General features: G+C 39.2%; 1 protein-coding gene across 1 annotated transcript in view; it reads left to right on the forward strand.

Moving 5' to 3' along the window:
- LOC136877288 (neprilysin-1-like) overlaps positions 1 to 21,193 on the forward strand; it is a 375,489-nt gene that overhangs the window by 196,203 nt on the left and 158,093 nt on the right. The window contains exons 5-6 of the mRNA XM_068228470.1: positions 5,571 to 5,788; positions 9,623 to 9,715. Of these exons, the coding sequence (XP_068084571.1) occupies positions 5,571 to 5,788; positions 9,623 to 9,715 (311 nt within the window). The remainder of the gene's footprint in view (positions 1 to 5,570; positions 5,789 to 9,622; positions 9,716 to 21,193) is intronic.

Raw genomic sequence — 21,193 nt, forward strand, 5'->3', positions numbered from 1 at the left:
GGGAAACCACGGAAAACCATCTTCAGGGCTGCCAACGGTGGGATTCGAACCCACTATCTCCCGAATTCGATACTAAGTGCACAGCCATCTCGCTCGGTAATAATAATAATAATAATAATAATAATAATAATAATAATAATAATAATAATAATAATAATAATAATAATAATAATAGTTGTATGCCTGAGCTACCGTGTTTCTTTGAGACCATCTAGGTTGTCTGAGCTTCAATTTCGATGACAGAGTACACCAAACCTCTGTTCGGCGATCTTCGGCTGAATTTTAATCAATTTCGTCGGATAAATGTGACAAGTTGAGCCCTTGAACTTACCGTTCCATCATTGGCCGTTTGCCTCGGCTGCTTCAGTAGAGCAATATTGTACTCATAGATCTTGGGGTCGTTGCGAGTTTTTTTCTGTCACTTCATTGGCCAAACGGTACGGTTCAGAGGAGAGTATAACTACTTCAAATGAGGAGCAAAAAATGTGGTTACTAAAATATTTATTCAATGTAAATCACGATTATTTATTTATGAAATGGGCAAGAAGAGTCAATTAAAATTTTCACCACATGTTTTAACGCAGTCACAACGCATAACGTGAGTGGTATTGTTTTATTGAAATTGTTTATTATTGTCTTTCAAAGAACGAAAATGCAGTGTAAAATTCGTGGACAGCGATAACCAAAAACGAATTTTAAAAAACCTGAAAATTGGGCACCATTGATCCAAACGGTAACTGAGAGTTAATTCACACGATCCGTGGAAAATCTGACCTTCAAAAGTAGAATTCCAGATTTCCATTTAATTAAGGTTATACACCAGTCTACTATCCTATCGGATATTGGAACACCCCACGAATGGATGCTTAATCGATCCAAATCGACTATCAGTTGCTTTGGATAGGTTGCGAAATATTAATTGAAAGCATGGTGTTCATTACAGGTTAACAGCAATTGTCACAATCAAAACATAAAATTCCACCATGCATTGTCATCTCGTGACACTCTTAAGGAATTCCGATGCTGAATATGCATCACCCCAAACAGATGTTCAAAAGGAACCAACAACACTTGATCTGATGGGATCTTACATTACATCGTTCAGAGGGAACAAAACTCCGAAATGCAGGGAAACATTAATTCATTATGCATTTAGAAGAAATGCCAAAACTGAAGTTAAAGAAAAGCGATAAATCACTTGAAAATGTTCTTACTAAACCAACTTTCAGGTTATGAAACAATTACGTCGTTAAATTCGTTAAAATACAAGTCCGCAATGCAAAACGAAAAAAAAAAATCTCTCCAATTTTCTATAACTACGACTACAATTACAAATCTATCTACCTACACTTGTCCCATTAAACCAAACTACAAGTGATCGGTAGATCAACGTCTCATATAAATAATGTGAATAACAAAACATGAAAATGAAATATATTAACAGCTGACGAATCGAAACCGCATTCGTAGTGTCAACACACGGCATTATCATAATATATCGGACACCCGAACAATAAATCTTAAAGTAAAGACAAGCACAACGAAATTTCATCGAACTTGAACACACGTGGCTAAGCAGTAAGGATCAGTCTCCATTAATCAGGTTTCCACGTGGGACAACCCTTATATTCATGCCACTACTGATGCAAAGCTAATCTTTCTGGCTAGTAAGGATTATGCCGAAACATTGATTAAAAAGAACCTGCTAATACCTTTCACATTCGGATCCACTACTGCAAACACTAATATCGTTCAAGTCGATTCGCAAAATGCCTAACCTATGAACTGGCTATGTACATACGACGCCCTAATCCTGTCGTTGAGTCAACGTTACTGTGTCTACTCATCCTTAAGTTATATAGTACACGTGGCGTCCTAAATCTATCGTTGAGTCATTGTATGTTATCACCACATCATTCATACCGCCAAGAGAAATCGAAACTTTAATACAACGTCCGGATATATAAATCTGATCCTCGTTGAAACTCTAACACGTGAAGTGAAATTCCTACAATAAAGCGTGAAATCGAAATTAAACAACTTGTCCGAATAGTTTAATCTATTCCTCAATACAATCTCAACACATGCAATGAAGTTTGCTAAATGAAAATAAACTGAACTCTCGTCTAATATTACGTAATCTCACAGAAAACAATAATCACTACCATCACGATATTCATGGCACAATTCGAGTGTGAGGTTCCAACTGACCTTCCATGTTAACACTCCAAACTGGCATCACCATGGACTGTGCATGGACTTCCCATCGATCTACGCAAGCTAAACTCTCATTCAAATAAATTTTATTTTTCACATAGATGCATGTATGGACGATGAAGATATTAACTGTTTTCTTCTTAATCTTCCTATTGGAGGACATCGCCTTACAATAGAACAATAAACATAATAATAATAATAATAATAATAATAATAATAATAATAATAATAATAATAATGTTATTGGGTTTACGTGCCACTAACTACTTCTACGGTTTTTGGAGACGCCGAGGTGCTGGAATTTAGTCCCGCAGGAGTTCCTTCACATGCCAGTAAATCTACCAATACGAGGCTGACGTATTTGAGCACCTTCAAATATCACCGGACTGAGTCAGAATCGAACCTGCCAAGTCGGGTCAGAAGGTCGCCGCCTCAACCGTCTGAGCCACTCAGCCCGACTCTTAACAAGCATTTCAACTATGAGTTAATATTTTCGCTTAATATATATATATATTTTTAACGTTTTGCATTAGATAAACTTTGTTGCCTTAATTAATTTCTTAGAGGATTCTTAATTACCATGAAATACCGCTTATGAAACTACGAAATTAATTTACTATTAATCTACTTTGGCTTCCTACGTGTTCCGGGAAAGTGATATTTATCAGCAAGCACTTAGGTAATCTTAATGAGGACGCTCCAGAAAATACCATACCCCACACGAACTGCATCAACTCAGTAACTTCCTTCCTTTTGATATAATTATCGTAATATTCTTCTTTCTTCTTCTTCTTGGATGACATATTACAGAATGTAACGGAAATGTTGCAGATTTGGAAAGTAATATTCTACCTCTGAAAATGGACATGGCACTGAAATGCGACTAGCGTAGAGTTAGGGGTGGGTAGCTCTGAGCTTGCATTCGGAAAATGGTAGGTTCGTATCCCACCGTCAGCAGCCCTGAAGGTGGTTTTCCGTGGTTTCCTCTTTCCACACCAGGCAAATACTGGGGATGCACCTTAATTAAGGCCACGGCCGCTACCTTCCCATTCCTAGCCCTTTCCCTTTCTTGCGTCGTCGAAAACCTACAGTGTGTTAGTTAGTGTGACGTTAAAAACCACTACCCTGCAGTACACAGGACAAAATTCGTTTGACTATTTGACTCCCCGGAAAATGAAGATTGTCGTCAGGAAAAATGTGCATGAGAAACAAGAAAAAATGAACGGCTATTTCCCGAAAGTGAACGAAAGCATGTCGTACGAAAGTGGTGATAATTGTTGATTATTAAGATGACGTACAAGTGGAAAACCATCTTCTATATAATATTAATCAAGAGAAAAAAATGGAAGGGACCTGACACTTCGAAATATGAACGTATCGGCCAAAAAATGACGAGGGCCACGAAGGGCGTGAACATTAAAGACTCTTTAAGCCTCGCAACCCAATAACGTTGGGGTCGTAAAATAACAAGAGTTGAACGAGGGAGGTCGGATAGGATAGATGAAAGTGAGGAACGTAGCACAAGTAAATTGGAGCAATGTCAGGCCTCTTGGAATACATAACATTTTGAGGCATGTAATAAAGAATAAACAGTGTATTACTTCATCAGTGCTGCGGCCGAGAATGATTCTTTTTTTGCTAGTGGCTTTACGTCGCACCGACACAAATAGGTCTTATGGCGACGATGGGATAGTAAAGAGCTAGGAGTGGGAAGGAAGCGGCCGTGGCCTTAATTAAGGCACACATTTGCCTGGTGTGAAAATGGGAAACCACGGAAAACCATCTTCAGGGCTGCCGACAGTGGGATTCGAACCAACCATCTCTCGGATGCAAGCTCACAGCCGCGCTCCTCTAACCGCACAACCAACTCGCCCGGTGGCCGAGCGTATGAAATACAGCAACCCCGTGATAAAATTTTTAAAAATACAACATGTAAAAGTTCGCGGATCACCGGTTGCGGAACGCTGAAATACGCCATCCTCGTGTCGGATTTACCAGCATGCAAAAGAAATCCTGCGAGACAACATTTTAGCACCTCGGCGTCTCCAGAACCGTAAAGATATTTAGTGTGACGTGAAATCAATAACATTTTAACTGGGGTACAAAATATATAAATCTTTACACTGTCGTCACAAATTGTTTGACAGGAGTACAGCCTTATATAAAATAACCATATTATCAATTGATTAGAATCTTGTCCCTTCAAATACGTAGAGGTATAAGAAACTCGGGGTTGGAACACTTCCACGGAGTGACACTTGCACGGAGCCTCGATTTTCACATAGTCCGGTATTAACAGACACGTACAGTACTTCTCATATCCTCGATTGGAGAGATTGACCTACCTCTTCGGTATAAATAGTTGAAATCATACTCTCTGCTTCCCTCGCAGCCTTTTTGTACTTAGGCTTACTACACTTTTTCTCACTTCATTCGCCGCTTCATCCGGAATGCAAACACAACTTGCCTTGCCTAAAACTATATTACTTTTTCTTGTTATTCTTCTTTCACTATGTACGCACCGCCGCCAATAAGTCAGTTGATCTTTATTGGTACATTTCGCAATGTACTGATGTCCGTTGGAAGTCAACAAATGGTCCTCTTGGTAGTTTTAGTGAACTCCGTAGCTGCAGAACAATTATCACCAGTTCAATATGGAACGCTAGTTGTTACCAGGTATCAACTGTAGCAGTGAACTCTGAAGGCATCTATCTATCTATCTATCTATCTATCTATCTATCTATCTATCATCTTAGCGGGTGGATGTTCCCCTCCTCTGCTCCTGAATTCCAACCCACCTGTGTCCTCCGGGCAAGTGTCACTGTTTGACGTACTCATACGTAGTAATTTCCTGGAAGTTTGGCGTTCCGTGCAATGTCAACACATTCCATCTCCGTGCAAGTGTCTCTCCGTGCAAGTGTCACAACTTCAACAAACTCATTACTGTAATATTACCAAGCTTAGTTGTATGACCCACTGAAAGAATTCTTAGAGTAATTCTTAACGCATTTATCAAGGTTTATTTTATTCGTTCTTCATTCTTCGGGATGGATTTCGAGGCTACTCAGTTTTAAGCGTCGAGATACCTCAAACAATGTTTTCCTTTTTCACCTAGTAGTCGTTATGCCGAATGAGATTCGGATTTTTCTAGTATGATCAGCATCAAGGCTATCAATGATGAAGTTGGTCCACTGTACTACGTTCCTCTTTTCTCCCCAGGGTCCACTTTGCTGAAGGAACTTGGAGGCTACTTAGTATCGAGCGCTGAGGGACCCACAAACTTTACCTCACTGATAACGAGAGTATTACTGGTGAAGTTCGTGCACTCTACCATGTTGTTCTTTCCTCCCCAGTGTTCGCTCTGCTGGATGAACTCGGAGGCTACTTGGTGCCGAGCGCTGCGGAACCCACAGACTTAACCCCACTGGTAACGAGACTGTTACTGGTGAATGGCGCTCCTCTCTTCGATGTCTATCTGGACCGCGATCCTTACAACCGAACACGTCTGGCGGTGTTCTTGGATCTACCCCGCCGGTTTGGACACACCGCCAAGCTGTGGCAGCAAGGAGAGGTGAGTTTCTGAGAGATCTCAACATCAGCCGTAGAATGAATGATATCAAGATACAAAGCCGTACCCAGGAATGTTTTCCGGAGGTGGTTAGTATTTGGTGGAGAGGGAACTTCCGAAAAAGTATAGTAACATTTTTTTTAAACTTAAAAGGTTTTGCAGAAAGAAAAGTTCGAAAGAATTTTACATCAGTACCTGTTTCAACTCAACGGTGAAGCAGAAAGGTAAATTCAAACCGGTCTGGTAGGCTGAACATGCTTTAACAGGTGCGTACAGCGCGACACAAAGATTTCCGTGATATTAAAAAATGGAGGTAACAATATTTTTCACTCTATTAAAAATATTCAGAGGTTTGATTCATTTAAAAAATAAAAATCTTGTAGTGGCTCGATAACAGGTAAATTTTTCTATATGTATATTGAAATTGATTTTTATGGTGCAGAATGTATTAAGAACATAAAAAAACCAACAATCTGTATCTCACCAAAAATAAAATTTCCCTTTATGTTTTCAGTAAATTTGTTAACTATGTTCATACATAAACTTTTATAGATGGCACATATTCTATATGTTAAATTCAATTGTTCATTTTGCAAATGCTTGTTTTTATAATATTTCTAATTTATTGTATGATATTTCAAACTTGTATATGCCGTTTAGATTTGTCAAGTTCACTTTCTTTTCGGAGGGGTTTTGAACACCACTAACCTCCCCCACCCCATGGGCACGACCTTGTCGAGATATGAACGTAGAATAGTTTTCATCTTCATACATCCACGCCTATTTAAAAAAAATGTATTCCCCTTTTACATAGATCAATGAAAATTATAAGTCAGACAGCTCTTGTTAAGCTGAATGATAATGCAAAACATTACGTTACACACCCCCTAGAACTGGGCAGCATTTTTCTAAAAACAGACGTTGATAATGGACATTAATATGAACATATCATTAAGTAGTTAAATACAAACAATAATCTCGGAGGCTTTCACTTTTGTATGCAATATGAATAACCGAATATGAATAGCTAAAGAACACTGTTGTTTCTTATAATATTAGCTTATTATTTTTATTGTTGTAGTGTAAATGTACATCATATTTAGCTTTTAATTCGTGTACATGGGTCACTGTTTATGGCCATACTTGTGTTTTCGTTACTTTATTATACATTGTGTTATGTTGCATTGCTTATATTTTTGAGTTTGTATGTTACTTTTTCATTGTGACTTTTTCTCTTTCTTTTTTTATTTTATGCTCCGACTTTCCTTTCATTTTATGTTATTTGTTGAGCTTTGCTTTCTTTCTTCATAATATGTTCTCCAAATCTGTTACTTAGCTTAGTTACCTTTGATTTTATAATATAGTATTACATTTCTTTTATAATCCGACTCGTTCACTGAATGGTCAGCGTACTGGCCTTCGGTTCAGAGGGTCCCGGGTTCGATTCCCGGCCGGGTCGGGGATTTTAACCTTAATTGGTTAATTCCAATGGCCCGGGGGCTGGGTGTTTGTGCTGTCCCCAACATCCCTGCAACTCACACACCACACATAACACTATCCTTCACCACAATGAACACGCAGTTACCTACAAATGGCAGATGCCACCCACCCTCATCATAGGATCTGCCTTACAAAGGCTGCGCTCGGCTGGAAATAGCCACACGAAATTATTATTTCTTTTATACATGTAATTTACATGGTTAAGTGTAATAGAGGGTCACGAGTCCTAACTTCCCCACTGCTGAAGTCAAATAAATAAATAAATAAATAAATAAATAAATAAATAAATAAATAAATAAATAAATAAATAAATAAATAAATAAATTACTTAATTAACTAATGTATAGATTCACAATGCAAGTGAATATGAGCGCACAGTACTAATTCTATTAATTTAATTAGATACAAAAATGGTAAATACAAAGAACAGATGTTATTTCATAAAGTGTCTAGTTTTCTTATTTGTGATAAATTTCTCAACAATTATTGTATAGAACCTGTTCTGCAATACCTCTCAAAAAACTATAACTTTAGAATTTTGACAAAAGTGTGCCACAAACTGCACATTTTAAGATGTGGAGTAATTCAAGAAATTAAAGTCGTGAACATTTCGTCTAATTTGCTACAATTCAAAAATCGCTGGATCTACAATCTTCCTCTTCAAGTTTCTTTATTTTATCCTGACCTGCTTGGTTATTTCCTTTCAGAGACGTTCTAGGCATAGCTGAGTGGTCTGAAGTAAAGTTTATTTCCAGCAGATCTAGTGTTACAGCTCACCCCAATACTTGAGTTCTCCAGAACTTTGATTTTACTTGCATAGCCATCATTAAAGCATACCACTCATTACAACAAGTCTATACTGAAATCGCGAATTGCGTTCACATAGCCTATACAGCGAATAAAGTTCTAAATTCGGTTTCGTACGTTATTCCGGATATTTGGCTGAATGTTCGCACTGAGGCCTTCGTTGCAGAGGGTCTCGAGTTGGATTCCCGTCCAGGTCGAGGACTCTCGTGGACTGAGCACTTGTATAGTTCTTACAGTAAATTTCACGTACAGTACATCACACTATCAACCTACACGGATCTACAGAACAGTGAATTCATACCTCCACATAGGGTTGTTGCCAGGAACGGCAGCCAATGGTAAAACGGGGCAAGGTCCATGTCTCCTCCACACATCATACGCACGACTCTAACACAGTGTGGAAAAAAGTAGAAGGAAATTTGGATTTCGTGTGTTCTCCGGCACATATTTTCTTAGCAAATCCCTATCGCAAACAACTTTGTGTAAAAGAAAGATCTTAAAGTAACAAATTGCCATGTTTAGATCAGTTCACACATTCTTGCGTAGTCACGTCTGTTACAGAGATACCAAGCGATACAAATGAAAAATGACCTCTTTACGGAATGAAAGTTAGTTCACTACTGTCTGATAATAGTAAATTAATTAACTCGTTAAGTGTTTTCAATCGCATTCTGAGTGGAGGACCTCATTAAAGACTTTGTTTACATACATATCTCATTTACTTTGAAACTTTGGCTGACACTGATTGCTTCACTCGAAATAAATTGTCATGTAATTTCAAGAAGCCACTCAACATTTCACCCATTCTTATTATTTTGTATTTAATTATGCATTTACCTGTGGTGAACTTATGGCTCTCGGCCCTCTCTTACACTTAGCCAAAAAGTCTTTTTCTTCTATGGTTTTTTATCGTCACTCTCTCTATTTAGCAAAGTCCATGATATGAAGTTAAAACTTCTCGTCAGTTCAGGAGTATCATTAACTACTGAAAATGACAATACTAATGAAGAGTATCCAAAATTAGAAATGAACTCAGTAGAGTCTATTGATACATTTTTCACTGTTTTATGAACCAACCAGTGACAATTATCTTAGTACATTAAGGTGACATTTGGAAATACTTATGGTCACGGAAGAAAGCACAATAGATCATTATTGAAATTATTTTCCCTGTTTTCCTCTTTGATAGCTGCTGCACTAGCTCCTCTAACCCGCCCTGAATTAAGTTCCCATAACGTTTAGGCTTTATCACTTTGGATGACGTCGCCTGGATGATAAGTTCCCACAGCGATATACGCAGATCTCGAAAGCATCAGGTGGCAAAGATTCTGGAGGAGCAGAACACAACTTGCAGTTGAAGATAATTTTGGCTGTATTAATGAAAACATGTATATCCTGTTTTTTATATATTAAACTGTCTGTGTTCACCTTAAATGACAAAAGAAAATTAACAGTAACTTTATGCCTTGATATTTAATTATCATAATATGCGAAACTCCCGTTTTCAAAATGTAAAATTTCCTTTTCCAGTTTCCGTATGGATTGTTTCCTTGGCACGAGGAACCGCACTTGCGTTCGAAGAGAAGTGGCAGTAAAGAAAGCCGAGCATATACATATATGAAGGTAAGATGAATATGTACAAATGTAGTTGAAATATGACTTTGATCCCATCAACAATAATGTGTAATAGGTGTTCTGTTCTCGAAGGATACGATAAGGCAGAGAAAGAATACACTACCGTGTATTATCGTTGTATCTGTAGTAATATATCGAGGTGTCTCTGCTGGCAAGAACCACTATGTCTTCCGGGATGGGTCAGAATAAATTTTTCACTTTCATTGACCTGTCTCTATCTCATCATTGACTTAGACAATATGAAACTGACTGAGGTATGAGCGATGCTAGTAATGCCATTCCTTACCTTATGCAGCCAGTCCCTGTTGTGAACGGTGTAGAAATGTTGCCCATATGATTGGTTAGTGCATGCATTTTAGTAGGCTTGGCAGACTGATACGTAATTACAGCTTCCGGCTCGGTGAGGTAATCAACAGGAAACTGCATCACTCCCCTGTAAGCCTCTTTAGCGACACCTAGGCCAATTTGTCACAAATGATGGCAGAGCTGTTGAGGATTCAACCAGCCTTCGGGATTACTCAAGAAACATACATAAAATATACTGAGAGATCCAGATTTCATCGATAAATTCGCGAGCAACGAAGTTCCGAGTGAATATATCTTGAGAGAATCTGTAAATCATATTGCATTCGTTATGACAATTTAGCGAATAACTAAAAATTAAATTAGAAATGACAATGAAAAATAAGTATAAAGCACTGTATTTAACCTATTCAGTTCGACTCCTTACCTGAATGGCCAGTGTTGAGGCCTACGGTTCAGAGGGTAACGGGTTCGATTCCCGGCCAGGTCAGGGATTTTAATCGCATCTGATCTAATAAATTCTTCTGGCTCGGGGACTGGGTGTGTTTGTGTTTGTCCAAACGCTCTGCTCTTCATATTCAGACAACACACCACAATACCAACCACCACAATAGCGAATACATCCCTCCACATAAGGTCGGCATCGGGAGGGGCATCCGGCTGTAAAACAGGGTCAAATCCACAAGTGTGACAGAATTCGCACCCACGACCTCACACGTGTAGGGAAGAGCGGTGGAAGGAGAAGACTGGCCATTCAGGGAACAAGGCGTTCAGCACAGATATATTTTGTTATATTTTTCTATTTAAACTCTTTGGGCTGCAGCCTATCTGGTTCTCCAGAATAACAAAGTTACGTCCTGTTGATTGTACGCTCTGTGATCAAAAGTGCTATTGCTATAAAAATATGTTTCAATGCGCTGTTCGGATGAATTTACACCAAAAAAAAAAAAATTAACACAATTGCACGTAGGTGGGATAAATTTAAAGTCATAAAACAAAAACGACAGCATTGTGACGATAGATATCTCTGATTGGTTGAAATTCATGATGTTCTCAAACCAGATTGGTCACTAATTCATTTTCTTTTTCTTTTTTCCTGTTTTAGAATTTGTCACCCTGACACAGATAGGTATTATGGCGACGATGGGATAGGAAAGGCCTAGGATTGATAAGGAAGCTGCCATGGCCTTAATTAATGTACAGTTCCAGCATTTGCCTGGTGTGAAAATGGGAAACCACGGCAAACCATCCTCAGAGCTGCCGTCAGTGGGGTTCGAACACACTATCTCTCGGATGCAAGCTCACAGCTGCGCGCCCCTAACCGCACGGCCAACTCGCCCGGTGGTCACTAATTCATGAACTAAATAGTCATTATAATAACGTTCGTCGATCATAATTCTGTATTGACAGTTTAAAGTAAAACTTAAAAATGTGGAACCGTATCATAAATTTAGATATTTTTCACCCTCTATAACTCCTGCATCTGTTGTAGAATCGCAAATAGGCGGATATTTCAATCATTTCTTCTGCGCCTGAAGTTTATCGGATAACGTGTACTTTTATGGTATCTATAGCGATAAAATGTTGAATATTTAATTAGGCTTATACGTTCTTTGGCTCTTTGTCTGAATGGTTAGCATGGAGGCCTTCGGTTCAAAGGGTCCCGATTTCAATTCCCTATAACTCGGGGACTGGATATTTGTATTTGTCCTGGCCAGGCAGCCCCACCTGTTATGCTGAACAGGGGCCTCGTGGGGGGGATAGGAAGATTGGAAGGGATAGACAAGGACGAGGGAAGGAAGCGGCCGTGGCCTTAAGTTAGGTACCATCCCGGCTTTTGCCTGGAGGAGAAGTGGGAAACCACGGAAAACCACTTCCAGGACGGCTGAGGTGGGAATCGAATCCACCTCTAGTCATTTGACCTCCCGAGGCTGAGTGGACCCCGTTCCAGCCCTCGTACCACTTTTCAAATTTCGTGGCAGAGTCGGGAATCGAACCCGGGCTTCCGGGGGTGGCAGCTAATCACGCTAACCACTACACCACAGAGGCGGACGCAAGCGGCGTTGCTGGTTATAATGGTGAATTGTAACAGCCAATTTTCCCCCTTTCTGAGGAAATTTCCGCAGGATTCATTCAGGTTTTAAACAACGTTGGGATAGGAAAGTGCTTGAATGAGAACGTTAGGGTCATGACCTAAGTTAAGGAACTACGGCAGCAATTTCCTGATGCCAAACTGGAAACCTAGATTTAAACGTTTCCCCAAGCAATCTCACAGCTCTACTATGCATACAGCGCATCCAACTCGCTCAGTATTGAATTTATTGAACTGAACATAACAGGCTTTCGCCCAGTTACAATGTTCCAATAAAATAAACACTCACAGACTATTTATACCTAGACACTAACTACTTACTACTTAACTACTTCTAAATCTACTTTGTAGCATCCTGCACATGGGCGGATCGCCAGCTCCACATGCAGCACACCACCTAACTAAACTAACTACTTTACTACATGAATATATACTAAATCTATCCTAAATCTGTCTGGCCACGACATCACCCCTGGTGAGGAACTGCTACCACCCTTCCCTGGGATGTCACGACCAGACATGTCTCATGAGGCTCGGAAACCGATACCTCATAGACCCTTTAAGCTGTCAATGTTATTTCCTCACCAATCCTTCCTGTAACAACCCACATGTGTGCGGATTGCCTAGCTCTACATGTAGGCTGTCACACCTATATTTCACTGCCGAGACGGATTCCATAACTCGGCTCATCTTTCACTGTCTCATTGACAACTTACTTCCTCTAACCTAACACTATTCACTACTTTACTCTACTTTACATGTGCAGACGTACCGAATCAACACTTTAGCTTGAGATAGGTCAGGCCTATCCCCGCCTCTTCCAACTCCACTGTACGTCATCAGCCAAAAACAAATAAACTAACAAAACCAAACTAAAATAAAAACAAAATAAAATAAAATAAAACGGGCAGACAAACAACCAACAATCTCATTAGAAGGTAGCCAAAACAAACTAACTAACTAAACCAAAGAAAATAAAACAGGCAGACAAACAACAATACTTAAGGAACAGGGGAACAAAACTGAACAGATATGAAAAACGAAAATAATACTAAACTTATAATTATTGTCGCCCTTAGTTATTAGTGAGTTAAACTCTATAATGTTCGATATCTGTGAATCAAAGTTGTTTTATGTACATACATGATTACAAAACTTCGTTATTATTAACCCATACAGAGATGATACTTCAGAGATAACTACTCTCCGTATGTTTTCTTCTACTGACTATAATCAATTTTAAACTTCTTATTCAGTGTACGGGTAACTGGTCGATTTGGAGTCTCCCTCTTCCAACTTTGGTCGTCCGAAGCAGGAGAGCCGAGACTTGGTTCATCCTGAAATACTAGCATGCATTCCTGTATGTGTAGCTTAAGTGTTCCATAATATCCTTTCAACCATGTGTACTCGTGCTAATTTCGCTGTTTCATTTTTTTTTCAGCAGCATGTGCCCCTTCCCTCATGCACTAATTTCATTTTTTTTCTCCCACAAGCGTTTTATAATTGTGAATAGTTTTGGTTTTGATAGTTTCCCTGGCCTTCTCCATTCCCTGTTTATTAATTTGACAAGAGTATAGTACTCAGATTCTCTTTCCATTTTATTTATCTCTTCCGCTTCCAAGTATTTAACCCGTAATGCTCTTGTACTTTCACACTGTCTCAAGAAATGTGCATTTCCTAACTCCTTTTCACACAATAAACATGTATTTGCAACTTCTGTAAGTGCCTTATTTTTATAAACTCCCATCAACCACCATATCATTCCCCTATATTCTCTTTTGGTTAACTTATCATGTATTATTTTCATACCTGGGTATATATTCATGAATTCCTCCAGAGTTCTCCTATTATTACCCTCAGCTCTTAGCCTTTGTATTTCTATATCTGCTACCCTCTGTGCCACTCTCCCACAGACTTTTCTTTCTTCTAAATCGTTGTCCCAATAGTTCCCCATCCCAATTCCTTCTAGTATTTTCTTTAAGTTGCCCGCCCAGTACCCATCCCTATACCTCATTTGGTGTCGGTAAGCTATATCTAGAATTTCTCCCCCTCCTCCCGTTTTTAACCTAAACCAATATTTTATTAATCTCTTAATTATATCCACTTTTATATTAATGTCAGTACACATTAATCTTGCTCCACTATTCGCCGTACATATTGGTAAGCCTGTAATTATTTTAATAAATCTACTAGTGACTGAATCGAGCATTACTATTTCCTTTTCTGTGCCCCATACTTCTGAACCGTATATCATTTTAGATTTAATCACAGCGTTGTATACATTTCTTTGTACCCTAAAATCAATATTAGGCATCCTGTTATCTAATATTCTTATACTAGCTAGGGCTGCTGTACCAATCAGTTTTGCTCTCTTGACGTGTTCAGACCAATTTCCATTTCCTGATATGATAATTCCTAAATATTCTAACTTATTAACTACTTCCAGATTTACTCCTTCAAGATACCATTTTTCCTTTTTTGCTAATTTGTTCCCGTTTTTGCACACCATTACTCTAGTTTTCTGTGCGTTAATTTTCATATTCCACTCTTTACAGTACTTCTCGATACCATCAATACTTTTTTGCATTGCAACTGGCGTTAGTGTGAACAGGAGTATGTCGTCAGCAAAGACAAGACCAGGAATATCCTGATTTTCTAAACACGGCAGTGCTAATCTTTCCTCAACTTCAAATTCTAGTATATCGTTAATGAACAATAAAAATAAAATCGGTGACAATTTACATCCCTGTTTCAAACCCATTTTAGAAATAATATCTCCTACTACTACTCCTTCTTTGACTCTGACAGTACACTTTACTTCAGCATATATCTTTTCATAGCCCTTATCATTTTACATGACACTCCTACTTGTCTCAATCTAGTAACGACTGCCCCCCTGCTCACAGTATCGAATGCTTTTTCTAAATCTATTGATGTAATATAGAGCTTTCCACGTTTTTTCTTTACATATTTGTCAATAAGAGTTCTCACAATAAAAACATTATCTGGTGTTGTTCTCCCTCTTCTGAAGCCACTTTGAAATTTCGAGAGGATTGAATGTCTCTCTGCCCAGTTCCTTAATCTATTTGCTAGTATACCCGTATATACTTTCCCCAATGTATCTAATAAGGTAATTCCCCTATAGTTTCCTGGATTTAATCTATCCCCTTTATTTTTGTATATAGGGCATATAATCCCCTCTTTCCAAGCTTTTGGAAATATCCCTTTCTCGAATATTTTATTGAATATCTTTGTCAAAATTTCCAACATGCCGCTTCGTTCTCCCACCTCTTTCCAAAATTTATATGTGATACCTGAAATTGCTCCTGATTTTCCCTTTTTGGCTCGTTGTAACAGATTCCTTATTTCATGAGTCGAAATAGCCTCATCTAATTCAGGCAGAGTGACACTCAAACCCCTCGAAACAGTAATCCCCTCATGCTGAGCTCTCCATGTGTCTTCTTTATTCAATAATTTCTCGAAATACTGGACCCATGTACTATAACTTATATTGGTCCCCCCAGAGCCCGACTTCTTCTTGGTTATTTGATTTATTTTATCCCATACTTTCCTACTGTCATTGTCCTTGCACTTTTTATTTATATCTGCAGCCAACTTTTGTTGCCATTCCAGCTTCGTCTTTCTTAACAATTCTCTGTATTCTTTCCTTTTTTTACAAAATTCGTTTCTAGCTACTTGACCACCATCCACCTTGTATATCCTAAGTGCCTTCATAACTTGTGACTTTTTCTTTACACATTCTGTATTATACCATCCACCTCTTATCTGCGTTTTACTTGGATTTTGCCTCATACCTTTTCCTGCCATTCCTATTACATTTTCTATCCTGGTTAGGGCTTCCTCCACTCTATTCTCTTCTATCAATTTTACAATACCTATTTTCCAAATCTCAAAATTTTCTCCATTGAAGTACTGTCTGAATTCATTTCCTAATTCTTCTCTCCAACGATACCTAGCTATTTTCCTCTCCTGTACGCTATCGTAAACGATCTCTTGCGCTCCTATCTCTTGAATAATTAATTTTATAGATACTGGCATATGATTTGCCTCTGCCCAATCCTTAATGATTATCTCTTTGATAATTTGCAAACTATCCCTACAGCATACAACTAGGTCAATTGTACTGCCCCCATTTTCTACTATATAGGTTAGTTTTCCACTCTCATCTCCAAACCACCACCCATTCAATATATAAAGCTCCTCTACCGCGCATAACTCTAGTAGTTTTTCTCCATTTCTGTTACATTCTTTATCCTGGCTATTTCTATTAACTAGTAATACCCCGTCCTCAAGTTGACTATAAACTGGTTTCTTGTCCCCTATCCTCGCGTTAAGATCGCCTATAATAATAATGCTTGCCTGATCATACGTACTTCTCATTCGTCTAATTTCTGTCGCTAAATTCTCAAAAAAATCATTCTGCGCAAATGGAGAGCTCAAAGGTGGATTATATATAAAAGCTATACATATTTCATTCCTCCAATTAACCCTATCTAATATTCTTATCCAGATTAATTCCTTAAACTCTGATTCTAACCGCTGTATTCTATCTTTTAAGTTGTTTTTGATAACCACTGAAATTCCGCCCGATATCCTTCCTCCATTGGATCTCCTTGATCCATATTGACTCCATACGATACACCCTTCTATCTTTAAGTCTTTCTTGTAATCAGCCCAAGTTTCTACAAGCCCAAGGATGTCCATTTCTTCCAGTAGCTCTTTAAAGTCTTCGTTACCTAATTTGCTCCATACTCCTTCAATGTTAACACATGATACCTTTAACTCTAGTTATTTTTTACTTCTATGTTCTAAACTCCCTGACTTACTTCTAGTTATTCTAGATCTTTCCACTTCCATTATACTTCCCTCCGGAGAGCAAATAACGTCCTTCTCAGATAGTTCTTCTGAGTGTTTTAATCTACTACCTGAACCCATCCCCTTCTTCTGAAAAAAGTCTTTTAGACTCACTGACCTACGCCTGAAAGTATCCTCAGCTCCACGCGGCGCCGCTGTTGACATCCGGCTCGCCTCGTCGTTCCTCCCACTGTTATTTAACTCCGCTGGAAGATCTTTCCCAGCCAGAGTCTTGGTTCTGTCATCAGGTGTGCCGCTATTTCCTGGATTCGTGTCGACTCGACAGTCAGCTGTTTGTCCATCCTCCTCCACTAGGTGTTCGTCCCTCTGCCGTCTTCTGTTCCTCTGTAGAGTATGCAGATCGCTGTTGTCATCAGATTGTACGTTATCAGCCACTGTGCAGGCAGCTGACTGACACATTCCTTCCTCTACAGGCCGTTGCACTTCCTGGTGTGATGAACTCAACTGTCTATCCATTTCTCGTAGCTGTGCAATTGACCAGATACGCGACCAGTTACTGTCACCTACTATAAGACGTTTGCCTCTTAGGTATGCTTTTAGTCCATAGTTCCTAGCTTTTACAAGGTGAAATCGCAAGACTCTCTGTTCCATGATTGTCTCTTTATCCATATCTCTTCTTACCCAAATCCTTTCTCCTTTCAAGTTCTTCCCATTGAGGATAATTTTGTTCGCCTTCAAAGCAGAAATCAACTTAACCTTAATAGGTCTTTTCCCTTTGACTCTCCCCAGCCTATATATTTCATCAATATCTTCTTCTTTACAATTTATCTTGATATGGTTATTTATAATATCCAACACTTTATTCGTTAGATCATTCGAATCCTCCTTTTCCTTCTCTGGAATGCCGTATATGAAAATTTTTTTCCTCTTTGCGTCCTGGATAGTCATTTTCAGTTGCCACTTTAATTTATCAGTTTCTCCTTCAATCTCCTTCATATTCGACTTCAATAATATTTTCCTAGAGTTTTCCACCACCTTTTCTGTCATAATTCTTCTCTCTTCTTTTATACAGTCTTTCATTTCTGTCATGTCATTTCTCAGCTCGCGAATTAACTCCCTCGTTTGCTCAAACTGGCAAGCATCTCTGACTATTTCCCTAATCTTATCTATGTCCTCCCAGCTCAATGAACCCGTTGGTCCAGGGTTCATTTCTATGCCTCCTATTATCAGAAGAATTGCCACCACTGCTGCTACCATCATAGTTCCCTCAAGCCCAGATTTTCGTAAATGCACCTTATCACTTGGCGTACACACACATTTCACTCGTCCGTGCCATCGACCTATGGCCGCGCGATATTGCTCTAAAGCAATATTCATACTTCTCACTCAGCACTCACTGCACAATACAACCTCTCGCTTCGCTAGCTCGATTACAACTGTCTCTCGCTCAGTAAAGAATACAGTAATAGCGAATTAACGCCTCTACATTTTTTTCTACTTGCTTTACGTCGCACCGAAACAGATAGGTCTTATGGCGACGATGGGATATGGAAGGGCTAGGAGTGGGAAGGAAGCGGCCGTGGTCTTAATTAAGGTACAACCCCAGCATTTGCCTGGTGTGAAAATGGGGAACCACGGAAAACCATTTTCAGGGCTGCCGACAGTGGGGTTCGAACCTACTATCTCCCGAATACTGGATACTGCCCGCACTTAAGCGACTGCAGCTATCGAGCTCGGTCCTCTACATCTTGCCATTCTTTTGTTTCATTCACTTTCCTACATCTGATCCGTTCCCAGGCCAATAATTAGGCTGCGCTAGGTATCACCGTGTTTGGTAGGGCATTGAACGCCAGCAGCATGCATTGATCGCGAGCTAAATGTAACTCAACCAAGCTATATTTGTCTGCAGTTGAAAATAGCCCTCTTAGATGTGCGTCTGGAAACACTGTTCATGTACACTTAACCTGTGATCAGATAATTATGTTGATCATTTGTAGTACTGAAGTGATTGAATGCTTAAATCTTCTGTTTCAGATCCTATACACTCAAATGCTCGAATAGGTCTGAGTGATTTAGTGTAGACTGTTCTGCATGCATTTGCACTATCTGAAACAGAATGGTATGTTAACATGAGATATTTAATTTCATCTCTTAGTAAAGTTTGCTCTAGATCTGTGGAAGCTGTGTATTATTCTTGACTTTAAAATGTGGATGACCCATTTTATATTAAAAGAAATAGGGAATTACAGCGCAAACAAGAAAGTAAAACTATTTGAAATATCTGAAGAGAAGGTCGACTGTGAATCGATACTATAAAGGAGTTTCGAGAATTATTATTACATCTTGGAAGATGTACCCTGCCAGTCAAAAGTTTTAGGACAAAATAGAAAGAATATGAGGCAAAAATTGTTGACTGGCCATAAAAAGTTGTTAGAACGTGTTTCTGTGATATTCACTCCATTGCCTATAAAACAGAATAAGTATTTGCACATACATTCGGCAAAAGTCACTTTCTGTATTAGACTTTCTTTACATCGAAAAATTATCCTTTCACTGTTAATGCCTTTGCTGACGAGATGTAGTGTTTACAGTGCACTATGTCTTCTGGTATGGGCCAGAATAAATTTGTCATTTTCGTCGACCTGTCTCAGTCTCATCGTTGGCTTTGACAATATGAAAGTGACTGAGGTATGAGTGGTGCTAATAATACCATTCCTTATGCAGCCAGTCCCTGTCATGAATGGTGTGAAAATATCACTCATAGGGTCGGTTGGTGCGTGCATTTCAGTGGGCTTGGCAGACTGATATGTGATAGCAACTTCTGGCGGTGAGGAAAGTAACGGGAAACTACTTCACTCCTAATTTTCCTAGTAGGCCTCTTCAGTGATGCCTAGGCTATTTATGACAGCTGTTGGCGGAGCTGTGGAGGATAAAACTAGCCTTCGGGCTGAATACCCAACATACATACAAATTTCTTTACTATTGTAGGCATTCTCTGTACGAGTTTCTCACAAACACTTCCTTCAGTGTAGTTCTAGGACTCGAAAAGGACATTCCAAAATCTGTTTTCGAAACTGAGGCACTCCGCGGGTTTCTAGGCATTCTTTTTATCAACTGTACCAAAATTCCATCTCAAAAGTGCATCCATTCCTTCTGCAAATGGCTTCACAGTGCATTTACGTTCGTCAAGAATCTCTTCCTGAAATCTCTATCCAAATAATCCCAAACAAGTTCAGATGGGGTTTAGACTGGGCTTTAAGGAGGCCACAACAAGTTTTCCAGTTCTTTTCTCGCTTCTAATCGAGCTCGGGGCACAGATTTTTACCAAAACAAGAGCGACAGCAACCAATGGCCCTTTTGACATGAACGATGATGCCCTTATTTCTGTAAGTGATTTTGTCTTCTTCTCGCCTGTAAAATAGGCACATTAAAGAGAAACTGTATCGTACAGTCCACCATATTCGTATATCAATCCAGATAAAATAATGTGACCCAAACATTCCACTTGGCAATTTAATAATACATAATATTATGGCGCTTACTGCCTGCTGTCATTTCTTGATGGATACAGTACTTTTGCATCCATCTCTTGGCACAGGCCAGAGTAAAGTGTAGCTTCCACCGAAGTCCCAGTCAACATCCATGGCTGTGACAATATGGGAGTTGCTGGGGTATGGGTAGTGCTGAGTAATGACATTCAGAGCATGACTAGTGCATCTGAGTGTTATGAAAGGTGCTGCTCATAGGGTCAGTCGTGCTGCAATAGTACTTTCTGACCCAGTGAGGAAAGCAATGGCAAACTACCTCACTCCTCATCTTGTCTAGTACGCCTCATTTTAGTGCTGCCATTGGTTTTTGGGGTTTCCTTATAACCGCATAGTCTTTGGTGGTGCTATTTGAGGATCCAACCAGCCTCCGGGCTGATGACCTAACAGACAGACAGACAGACAGACAGACAGACAGACAGACAGACAGACAGACAGATGGCGCTTGTGATAAAAATATTCATACATTTTCAGTATAGACTGTTAAGCCTTTCAGCATTCGGTCTGCAACCCTCCGCAAATCAATTATGCGACTTCACAACTATTTCCTTGGTCTCGTTTAGTTCTGCATCTCTTATCTTAAATAATTGAAAACTGACTCTAACCGTCATCGCCTTGGTCTCCCTCTGCTTCTCTTACCTTCTTGAGTCTACTAATTTCTTAGGTAGCATATACTCCTTTACCCGTCTC

Source organism: Anabrus simplex, chromosome 1 (genome assembly GCF_040414725.1).
Source record: "Anabrus simplex isolate iqAnaSimp1 chromosome 1, ASM4041472v1, whole genome shotgun sequence".
Lineage (NCBI taxonomy): Eukaryota > Metazoa > Arthropoda > Insecta > Orthoptera > Tettigoniidae > Anabrus > Anabrus simplex.